The sequence below is a fragment of the Gobius niger genome, assembly GCF_951799975.1.
Source record: "Gobius niger genome assembly, chromosome: 13".
In the NCBI taxonomy this organism is placed as follows: Eukaryota; Metazoa; Chordata; class Actinopteri; order Gobiiformes; family Gobiidae; genus Gobius; species Gobius niger.
Genome location: NC_136864.1, coordinates 21,376,427 through 21,388,339, shown reverse-complemented (window position 1 = coordinate 21,388,339; position 11,913 = coordinate 21,376,427). Strand labels below are relative to the sequence as shown.

Sequence of the window (11,913 nt, the reverse complement as noted above, 5' to 3'; positions counted from 1 at the left end):
AATGTGACTAAAAATAAATATACGTGATTAGTGAGATAAAAACACAGCATGACGAGAATATCTAAGTTGAGCATAAACAGTCAACCATGCCTGCCTAATTCTGAATATTATGCAACAGGTTTCGGCACAACGCCTGTACTTAAGCTTCATGCATTCACGGTGGCTGGAGTGTTGCAGTGTTAATTTTGACAACATATTTTAATTTAGTTTTAGTCTTAGTCTTTTGACGAAAATGTAATTCGATTTTAGTCTAGTTTTAGTCGACTAAAATTGCAAGTCGACTAAATTTAAGACGAATTTAGTCGACTTTGCATTGATAATATTAATTATAATCATGTTTAATCTTGTCCCTCTGCTTCATGGAGCTGCTCCACATGAACAAAGCTGATCCTTTTGCAGTGAATTTACATGATCTGAGGATATTTCAGACGGTCAATAGAAGTTAGGATGATTTTAGTCTCTCTCTTTCATTTTTATTTAGTCTTATTTTAGTCGACTAAAATATCTGGACATTTTAGTCATAGTTTTAGTCTCATGAAAAACATTTAATTTAGTTTTAGTCAAATTTTAGTCGTCAAAAACATCACTTTGACTAAAATTAAGACTAAATATTTTAGTCGACGAAATTAACACTGGAGTATTGACGCTAAAACCTATAAGAAACAGGTCTATTGTTAGTGTTAGTACCTTTGTATTATAACCTATATCACAACCCACAGGCATACACTGGGGGGCTGCCCGTGCTCCACAATAGGCACTGCATTATTCACAAAACAACAATTTGAGCTTGTCACCAACAGGCAGGGCCACAACAACGTGGAGAGTCAACACTACATAATGAATGGCAGGCAACAAGTGGATCACAGACACAGGGAGGCAGGGCGAGCGACGTCCGTCACGTTTGTAGTACGACGCGCACAACAAAAACACAGTGTAAATACGTGTGACACAAAAACAAGTAATGACTGGGTATTGATAGACGAAACACTTCACTTTGCGGTCCACAAAAGCGATCATTTCTCGTTTGGGACCGACCGTGAATACGCACACAGCGCAGCGCCCTGTTGTTCTCAAGCGAGCAACAAAAGTATCTCTTCGAAACCAAAATACTACAGAGTAAAAACGCGAAAAGGGGGGAGCTGGTCCCATTTTGTTTTCTTTACATCCAAAGGGTTGAGCGAACTTCATAAAGTCGATAAACAAAGCGGTGAGTAGTGGGAAAGCGCTATCACTGCGGGTGTAGTTAGCATTAATGCTAGCCAATGGAGTTTAAACAAAGTTACCTGTGTAGTTTAGGAGGCGTCATTACTCTGGGCTCGAGCGGTAATAATTATCCATGAAAAAAAAAAGACCCCAAAAAGTGGGCTCATTCCGTGTAAACTCCCGAGCGACCTGGCGTCTTCATTGTGTGGATATATCTCCGCGTACAAACTTCCCGGTGGTTACTCCAAACCCACTCATGGGAGGCGCATGGTGCAGTTTGTAGCAGGAATTTTTTGCTTCCAGCGATCCCTGCTCTCTGGGAGTCCACCTTCGGTCAACAGGACACGCGCAGCCAATCACAGGCCGCGTTCTATTTGAGCGGACCAATCGCGTTAGGGGTTACAAACCAGCCGCTACACCGCTCGGTTAAAAGGTGGTGTGTTTAGGCTTTTTTTTTTTTTTTTCCCGATACTAGGCTTTCAAAAGTTCTGCCGAGTTCGCACCGAGTGTTAACGTGAAGTGGGACGAGATGTGTGTGATCAATTAACATTCCGCTCCACGGCGCTGCTCACTTTCGATTTATAAACAAGCAGAACAGGAGTCACATGTTTCAGTTCAGAGTGAGGTCGAGTGGTTGTTGGCATGCTGCTGCTGTCCCTCAAAACATAATAGATGTTTACTGATCATCATGAAAAAAGGAAAATAGAAAAAAAAAGAAAAGGAGGGAAAAGACCACACCTAGTGGTCTACATTACCAAGGGGATGACCAAAGAATATTTTTATTATTATTCTCACGCCTTAACAAATAGCATACTCTTAAAATAGCCAAAGTGTTGGGCTGCATAAACAAAGTCTACCACTGCAGACCGATAAAGATTTTCCCAGGGCTCCCTCAGACAAATGCCTCCTTTATTCCCCTCCCAACATAAGGAGCCACCTGTTCCTGGGATTGGCAGTTTTTGTTACAGAGGTCATTTTAGGGAGATGACTTTCACAACCCTGTACAGTCTAGTAGTTACAACCTTTACCACTAAATAACTTCAATTTGGATCATTGTTTGTTATTTGTTTGCATAGTAGTACGAGATATAGGCAATGGTAAAGTTATAATTACAGAATTGTACTTTGCCTAGAAAGTTACTCACACTACACTAAAATTCTAAAGTTCTTCTCATTTTTAAACACAGTACTCAAGTGGCACTGTGTTGATCTTAACGTGTCTCAGTTGTTTCAAAGAACAGTGCCCAACTTTCACATAAAATAAGGCTTATACACTGCACATAACCAATCCGGTCCACCTTTTCCTTGACATGAGGCAGCCTGTGGCCTGCCCTACGTGGTTGCACTGAGCTCCATAATAGCATCTTTGTATGGGCAATTTCAGTTGAAAGGTCACCGAGTCAATTTAATGTAATCCCTGGTACTCTCAGGAGAAAGGTGGTTTTGTTGTCGCTGTTCTCTCCGTTCCTTGCTTAAAGTCTGGGGGAGTCATGTGTCAGGTATATACAAAGAACGCTGCAGCTTTAAACAAGCGTCTCCATCCATTGTTTACCGGATCAAGTTCATTTTTTCCGTTAACCTATTTTATATCATCAGAATAGTTACATGAGGTTCAAATGTTTTTGCGTGATGCTATTTTGGCCCAGGAACTGTTGGAAATGTTATTCAATCTGATAAGTGGAGAAATGTAATACAGTGAAACCCCTATGGACAAGAGAGTCAGAGCAAAACCTGTTTCTATACTTGGAAGAATGCCATTTTTAAGTAGCAGCATGAAAAATATAGACAGCTTATCAAAACTTCAATTTATTATCTAAAATGTAAACATAGAAACGCAGAATGGACCACATACAGTATTATGCAAAACCCACCCACCCTTTAGAAAACATGGTTCCTGAGTTAAACTTATGGAATGACGACAGAAAGGTCTGTTTCTATAGTAAAAAAAAGAAAAATCTCCCATAAAAAAGGAAAAAGAGGAATAAAACTCCTGTGGTGTTAGTCAAATTCCAGTTTAAGTCCTATGCCTATTGTTGAGCCATAAGCCAAAAGGAATGTTAAATCAAAACAGAAATGCTTTGAGATCAAGTGTCTCGATAGCAGCTGTAAGGCAGTGGCATCTCGTGTGGCGTGTCCCGGCCTGGCTGTTCGGCGACATCTGTGTGGCAGTCTCATCTTCTGCTTGATCCCCCGTTTTAAATCTTGTACTTCAACTTTCCACTCTCACTGATGACGCAAATGTGCTGAAAGGCAGAAATAAGCAATATTACAAAATCCCCGCACAGCACTAGTTCTCAAGTTGTGGCATGAGAAGACGGAAGGAACACGGGCTGCTTCTGGCAAAACAGGATTTTTGGTTCTGATACATTCTTGGTCGACTGTTAAAATACTGGACATAAAGCCAAGTCCTAAGTTAAAGAAAATCAATCATTGTGGTAGTAAAAGCAGAGGTAAAAACAGTCAATAAATATATTATATTGGCTGAGCTCTACTTTAAAGCACTTACACTAGAATACTTTTACTTGAATGTAGATATTTTTGATTTAATTGGGAACAAATTGCAATACTGTTGGTTTTGGATGTTTAGAGCTGGTTCAGCGTAAATTGGGCCTGGGTTTGATCGTTGCTAACTCCCGGTTTTAGGTCTTGTAATCCTGGATTAGACACAAACTGGTTTTGTCCTGGATTATTCAATTAAAACGATATATTTTGGCTTTACTCCTTGTTTAAAACTAAATGTATCCACACTAGCCCAGGTGTAGTCTTGGATTAGTTAACAGTATGATATATTTAAGGATGAACTAAAAGTAAATAGCTGAGAAACACTGATTTTGCCTGTATCTTTACCTTTTTAGAGATCCTTCTAATTTAATCACACTTACATTGAGGTCTCTGAAATACTCATTGTAGTCTAAGGCGTAGCCGACCACAAAACGATTTGGAATTTCAAAACCGACATCTGAAAGATAAGAGAAATAAATCATCAAGTAATGATTCACCGAGTTTATTGTATGAACTGAGCAAAGCCCTGACTAATAAACAATAAAGTCCCAATGATACGTACAATCAGGAAGCCATGACGAGATTTTTGTAACTCGTTTGACCAGCAGTCTGTGAAAAATAAACAAAGAAAGTGCCACATGCTGTATATTATCTGAGGGCAATTTAATACAACTTCTTTTTTTTTTTTTTGCCTTTGTCTAGACTACAAAGCGGAAATGGAGTCACAAAAGCAAGCCAGTCTGGTTTTGTTTAAAATATTTTTGCAGCCGTAATTTACCCTGCAACTTTGATCATGTTGGGCTTGAAGGCTTCCACGTGCTTCAAGAGAGTTTGCATTGTCTTCCCAGTTCCTATTATGGCCTAGAAAAAATTGAGAAAGCAGCCATGTAGACGTGTAAACAAGAGCGTTTATCTCATCTGTGATAAGAAAGGTTAGTGATGGATTGCAACAACATAGTGAAGTCAGACTGATAAGTGTCCAAAATGCACAGACAGCTCAGCTTATTAGGCATTTCCGTTAGTTCAATAAAAAAAACTCCAAATGGTTAGAGACATAAAACATGCCTGAGAAACAAAATGCAGTCTTTGACGTACCTCCACAATCAGGACATTCTTTAGACAGAGCGGAGGGAAGAAAGCAGAGTTTTTATTCAGAGTTGTAAACACAAATCATTGATATCTTCACTCATCAACTCTAAACAAACAGCAATGGAAAAAAAAGGAGCATTAAAGTAATGTAGCGCACCGCGCCGTGGCCGCAGGCAGGTGGAGTGAATAGCTCATGTTATGCCTTCACTGCGGCATATAGTGGACAGAATAATAGACTAACATTTTGTCATTAAAATCTACATGTTAGAGAAGTAGGAAAATGGTCGTCTGAATTGGAGCTTGTTTGAGAAGGATTGTCAACTCAGAGTCCACTATCACTCGATCAGAACTGACCACAACACAGATTAAAATATTTAGCCCAAATCCACAAAACACTGTGCAGTTTGAATATGTTGATTCAAGGTAAACCTAGATTTTCCCACAGATTTAAGCAGTGAGTAAGACCATGAAAACTGAAATCATCAAAACAACACATTTTAACAGTTGGGTAGTGAAAGATTAGTAAAAGAAATGCCTTGCAACCCACTGAAAATGGGTTCTGTGAGGACCCATCAGTTGAGAAACACTGGCATAGAGTACCTGTATGTTTTAGGTGGATGGAGGTAAACCATTATTATTATTCATTTTACTAGGGGCCATGCACAGATGTGATAATAAGGAGTCCCCAAAAACCGGTGATCAAAATTATTTTGTTGGTTTAAATCATGTAAATATTATGTTCTCTTCACATGAAGTGCAAATGCCAAGTTTCCCATTGCTTTCTATAATCTATTTTTGCTACCAATGACACAAGGAAGTAAACGACCTCAACCATCCGCTCTGGGAATCCTATATAGCTCTAGGAAAGGGACAAAGAAATAGTTTCAATTCTGCAAATGCTTCTCTAATCAACTAGAGACAACTGTGTACTATTTATATGGAGGGCTACAGTCCATTTCTTTGCTTGGGATACTCTGTTCTGCAGCTGTATCACTCATGTATGTGCTATTTAAACAATAGATTCAGTCAAGCATGAAGGCATGCATTGTTATGCTCACTGTGAGCCCATAAAACATTATCAAAGAATAGACTTGAACTCCCTACTACCCTGAGTAACACACATCAATCTCTCTCTTTAATTTATTTTTAATATTGGGTTAATATAGAGGAAGTATCTGAAATTGTTTGAATGTTACATCATAAGAGCAATTCAAGGATTTCACAAGCGCAAAAATAGTGAAGTATGTGAGACCTTTTCTTTTCTTTTTCATTTCCTTGTACTTTTATTTAGTATTGTGTCACTTACAGTCCTTTTATTTTCATGTTCCTGGCATTTACACCCAGTGCACGAGGCATAGCTGTGTAGGATCAGGAGTATTCAAATCAGCTGATCTTTAATAACTACAAAAATGTTCGCCTTAAGAATCCTGCAAGGCTACTTATGTAATGGATCCCTGTGTGTACATGCGCGCTTAATGTATACAAATCCCTTGAGAAAAAACAGTGCATAAGCAAGGTCTAAGCACATGGGTGAGAACTGTACAATGTAAAGATTAGGTTCTTTTAGTCATTATTCTAAAAAAATAAATAAATCGTAGGAAAAAAAATAAATTTAGGGGACGGTATCTTAACGTATCAGCTTGATTTTAAACATTAATGTATTTTGGGGATTGACTACTTCAGAACTAGTAAAGCGTATTATGATGCTGACTAACTCTTAACCTGTGTGAATCTTAATTACCATAAATGTCAATAGGTTGAATAATCTTTGGGTGTTGGCTACATCTCATTATTTCATTTGAAGATGAGTAATCTGACCTACCTTTCAATAAAGACACCATCAACACGTAACAAGAAGCCTGGATGAACATGGCGCAGTGTGTGAACATAGAGAGCCTGCCCTCTTCAGGCCAAACTGTCTCACTACTGCTCTTTCAGTGACAAAACTTCAGTAAACAGCCCCTGTCTGTGTCACATCTGTTTCACGTTTTGTCTTATGTAACATGTCATTTTACCTTTCCGGTTAGAAATGACAGATCCTCCGCTCCAACTATGTGCAGATCCTCTGTGGACTGGTCATTCTGAAGAAAATCAACAAACAATCAATAATAAGCACTAGCAGTCGCCCGTATGTCAGTACGGTGCATACATTTGAGTCAATTTGAGAACATGAAGCACTGCAATGTGTAAATATAAATACAAAATACAATTTAATGTAGTGTATGAGATTTGAAGACGCAACATAGCAATTAAAATAAATCAATGAATTTCAATAGCAATAGAAACAATTAAAGGTACACTGCGTAACATTATGGACTATACTGTTGTGGCAAAACAAAAACATGCCCCTAATGACCAGCTCAACACAGAAAATGCAGCTACGGCAGTGAATAATAAAAGAGTGGATTTGGATGAAAAACTAACCTGTTTAAATCTCAAATTCTACTGTCTTTCGTCACGTCTCCATGGAGACGAGCTGGAGACGTACCCACTGCCAGTAAAGTTTACAGTCATGTCTTAGGAGGGGTGAGCCTCATAAATGTTTGTTTGTACATTTATGAGGTGTTTTTCAATGATGAAAATATCTGTCATAAAATTAATGCTTGTATTTAAATTGTATGTATTGGGTAAAATTCTACGCAGTGTGGCTTTAATACAGAACCATGTAAAAGCAGTAACCGCAAAACTACTAGTACTAAAACTAAGCTAGTAGTTTACAAGTAGTAGAACTAACACTGTCCAAATTCAATTGTTTCTTCAAAATTCAGTTGATATTTTGTCAGGAGTAACTGCACGGCTTTAGCAGTAAAATCTAAAAAACATATTTAAAGGAATAGGCCACAGTTTTTACATACTGAGATATGTTCTTGCCTTAGCTTAGATGAGTTCTTTAGTAACTGTCTGGTACCAGGAGTAGTTCGAAATCCGCGCAGTAATATCTTCACTTTACTGTGCGGACGCCGAACTACTCCTGGTATTATTACTCCTTACAATATAGTTCCCCCTTTTATCCGCTTAGAAAATCCACATTGTTTAATTTTGTGTAATTATACTTTGTAGTGTAACACTACACAACACATGTGGAGGGAGCTGTGCAGGAGGAAGAGGAAGGACGAGGTGGAGCTGACCAGTGCAGGACACCACGCTCTGAGACGGGGACAAGCCCAGGAGGCGGTGCACCGTTTCAGATGATCAGAGGAGACAGAGGGCAGCTACAGTTTCTCCATCCTCCAAGGTCATGCGGGTGGAGTGGCTGAAGGACAACGAGATCATCGACCCGGCCGAGGACAGGAACTTCTACATCACCGTGGACCACAACCTGATCATCAAGCAGGCGCGTCTGTCCGACACGGCCAACTACACCTGTGTGGCCAAGAACATCGTGGCCAAGCGCAAGAGCTCCACCGCCGTGGTCATCGTCTACGGATTTCCCATCAACCAGTGCTCCTCCTGTGACCAAAACAGTGAAGATGGCGGCCGCGACACAACGATCTTTCACCAAAGAAAAAAAAGAGTGGTGCGCACTGAATGGGTGCTGCTGCCGGATGCTCTCTCATCGAATGCAATTTCTCCATCTGTGAGATCAATAAAGTATCATCTTATCTTATCTTCACGTAACCATAAATAGGGAAAACGTGGAAGAGCTCGGTAGCTTCTATCTTGACCTTGTTTGAAGCTATAGTGGAAAGGAGGAGAGGCTGAATGCTAACGCCTTCTGCGCTGTGTTTACGTGATAGAAGGCACGGGGGAAGACCAGACAGGTCCTAAATGTCTAAGCTAAGGTAAGAACATATCTCAGTATGTAAAAACGGTGGCCTATTCCTTTAAGTCATGAGCCTCTGACCCAGGCTACACTGATGAAAGCTGTGCTCATTATGTTGAAGCATAACTTTCCATTATTATTATTGCATCCTGTTTTCTGATCTGCCAGAGACAACAGATAAAGAAGATGAAAGACAGTTTCATCCACCAGACTGAACCGCTGAACTCTCCCCTTACTCACACTGCTGCCCTCTATTGGACACATGTTTATATATTGCTCTGTACAAAGTCTTAACTATATTGTTGTTGTTGCATCAAGGGGCTTAGAGTAACACAATTTTTACAGGATTTTCATGTGGTCGAATTGACAAAAAAACGAAGCTGAACTGACATGAGTTGTTTCTTCAAATAAATAAATAAATCTAAAAGTCTTTTCAGCGTCCCCACGAGGGCCCTCACCAGGTAGCTCTTCAGCCGGATGAAGTGCACTCTCATGGGGATGGAGCGGTTGGAGTTGCAGCTCAGGTCCTTAATCCTGTCCACAAGGTCCACACTGAACTGGTATCCACCCTTCAGCACACACAGCACCACAATGTCATGGTTCCCCAGGTCGTCCATGATGTTACGGGCCAGGCGTTCCGTCCTGAGAAAGTAAAACAACACAGCATATGATGTCAGTGCCACAGGTGTTGGAAATTATACAGAAAACTTGAGGGAATGGAGAAGAAATCAGTCATTATTTATGAATGAATGGGCATTTTTGATGATAATATATGTACTGACAGACTGGCTGCAATACCACTACCAATCATATTGATGAGGGGTGAAGGGTCCATTTACTTTGTTGCATTTAAACATGGAGGAATCCTCAACTTAATCACTGGCTTGAATTCAAAAAAAGATCACTTCTTGTTTGGAAAAGTGGAGAGCATTATTTACATGCTGCTGCTAAATTAGGGACAATAATGACACATTTTACAAGCCGGGCTATTCATTATGCATATCATCTTCTGTATTTTTACATTTTATTATCTTATTTTGAAGCGAATTTGGATGCAGACAAACACATAACTATAGTGTGATTCTGTCTCCAAATTACAGACTCCGAGGAACATCTGTTGTTGTTGTTTTTTTTGTTTTTTTCCAAACTCCAAATTATAGAATATAAACTTTGAAATCCCTATAACTTGTGCGAAGAAGCAGCAGAAACATCTGGGGGACACATGTCATTGATGGGAAGGGGGGGGGGGCTCCAAAATTACCTGTCCATGATGACTCCATGCGGGATGATGACACAGTCTAAATCCCCAGAGTAGTGCGCAGGGTAGTTGAACAAGTCTAAACTGTAACCTTGCCAGTCATCCCCAATCTGAGGGGGGAGAAAAAAGTAGTAATGTTAGTTTGCAACTGACTCCCTTTATACGTCACGCTTTTTTGGTGCGTAAAGCTACAAGTGGCCATTACGGCTCGCACGTAGCGCTATTTTGAGAGCGCACGGATGCGACGACTTTCCCTTTGAGGTTTTCGCGCATTCGTTTCATGTAATTACCACAATCCCGTCGCGTCTTTGGGAAGATCGGTCGCCATCGTCTGCCATGTTGTTGTTTTCCGACGGCGCACGCACACACAGGGTTCGAGTATGGCTACTGGCCTGAAATGACTGGAATGGCAGGTTTTCGCATGAGTGTGCCAGCGGGACAAGGCTCTACGGGAGGAGGAGAGGAGGAGCATCGGGGGTGAAGGAATTTCTCCCTGTTTGTGAGAGACCGCCGCTAAATAGTAGCACCCCTTTTAGTAGTGCGATGACCACGTGCTGACAGTGGGGGCGCCAGAGCATCATAAATCAGAGCAATTTCATACATCAAGCAAAACCACCAGTCTTATAATAGATCCATGATACAGGGCTCTACTCTTTTAAGAGGTATCAATGTCCTTAAACATGATCTTAGGAATGAGAAAAGTGAAAAGGTAGAGAGAAAAAAGGACCAGTCGCTCTGATGTTTTTGTCCAAATTGTAGTTTATGCATGGTTCCCAAATGGTAGTTGTCTAAAGATGACAAAAGTGACATTGGCTTTTTAAAATGTGGGATGTGGGAGCAGGTTATATTTAAGGTGTGGTTAGATGTACTACTTCCTGTCACTTATTCAATAAAAATGATTAGTCTAAAAGTGCCGAGAATAGATCTAAATTGGATTATGTCCAAACTGGGTGTAAATGTCTAACCAGAACAACATCGAATGCAATACTGAAGCGTAAATACAATTATTTTTTAATAAAAAACACAAAAACAATAAAGTCTAATATTGTGGATGACCCGAGTACCACCTGAAGAAGCCCCAGTACCACCAGTAGTAGTAGTAGTAATAGTAGTAGTACACATGTGACATGTTTTCAAGATCTTGTACATTATACAATAAGTAAATGTGTACTTTCAGTATTTTAAGTGCTAAATGATGCCTGATTGAAATGGTTTAGGCTGAAATCAAGACTTTTACTGCCTAACCCCATTTACAACTGTGACACTATGACCAAAGATGACACACATAATATAGTTTCTCTAACGATTGTATCACATAAGCACAAAACTTCAACTTCATGAATCAAAATGATGTTTCTTTAAATCTTTAAATGCATTAATAGGTTTGAAGCCCTTAAGTTGAATAGGTAAACCTCCTCTTTGTCTTCGTCCTCGCCATGGGTTTTTGTCCAGTTCCTCTGAGGTTGTATCTAGATTCTCTTTTTTGATACATCTCTTGTAAACAGTGAGGAAGCATGAGGTTGTGAGCCTTGTACATCACAACTGCTGTGCAAACATGCAATTTTAATATATTTAAACAAATAAAAAGTGGATTTGTCGGAGCAAGTGGTACATGTATCACTCTTTGTGAACCACTGCCCCACAAAAAATGGTTAAATGTACTCGTAACTATACAGGCTAAACAGGCTATTGTTCTTTTTGAGACTAAAATATTTCTGAATGGTCTTTTCATGCATTTGTTGTGTCCTGGGGCAAGACACTACAGTATGGAAAGTCTTTTAGGCCCTTTTATAGACAAAGAAAGCCTGTATTTTTCCCGTGCGTATTCTTACACATGTGGCAATTTGCAGCCGCCACACCCGAGCCTTGATGACAGCGTGTGAATGGGTAAATTTGGGACACTCTCTGTAAGGGGGCTGCGATGGTCAGCTGGTTGGGGGTCAGAGCAGCAGGCAGCGGTATGGCGTGTCAGTGCGCATTAAAGCCGCGCGCCGTTTGCCGTGGCCGGGCGAGGACAAGGTGTCTGGGCCACCCACCCGTGCCTCTGCTCGGCGGCTGTAATTACAAGCAGCGCAGTGGTGACAGCTGGGGAGGCAGAT

At 40.3% G+C, this 11,913-nt stretch overlaps 1 protein-coding gene across 2 annotated transcripts; it reads right to left on the bottom strand.

The window, feature by feature from the left end:
- Positions 1-3,075: 3,075 nt before the first annotated feature.
- On the bottom strand, positions 3,076-10,354 carry prtfdc1b (phosphoribosyl transferase domain containing 1b). Of its 2 annotated transcripts, XM_079568889.1 has the most exons (9): positions 10,105-10,354; positions 9,818-9,924; positions 9,015-9,198; positions 6,809-6,874; positions 4,800-4,817; positions 4,483-4,565; positions 4,267-4,313; positions 4,085-4,161; positions 3,076-3,445 (listed from the first exon to the last, which is right to left on the bottom strand). In XM_079568889.1, exons 1-9 carry the CDS (start codon positions 10,150-10,152, stop codon positions 3,398-3,400), a joined length of 678 nt encoding a protein of 225 aa, XP_079425015.1. In that variant the 5' UTR covers positions 10,153-10,354; the 3' UTR covers positions 3,076-3,397. The 2 variants fall into 2 exon arrangements, with proteins under 2 accessions (XP_079425015.1, XP_079425014.1); XM_079568888.1 differs by lacking the exon at positions 9,818-9,924.
- Between the last annotated feature and the right edge of the window lie 1,559 nt (positions 10,355-11,913).

Coding starts and splice junctions, on each gene's coding strand:
- prtfdc1b (XM_079568888.1), bottom strand. CDS start 10,286: ATGCTCCTCCTCTCCTCCTCCCGTAGAGCCTTGTCCCGCTGGCACACT. Junction 9,199..10,104: donor AAAGACGCGACGGGATTGTG/GTAATTACATGA, acceptor TTACTTTCTCAG/GACGGAACGCCTGGCCCGTA. Junction 4,314..4,482: donor AACATGATCAAAGTTGCAGG/GTAAATTACGGC, acceptor TATTTTTCACAG/ACTGCTGGTCAAACGAGTTA.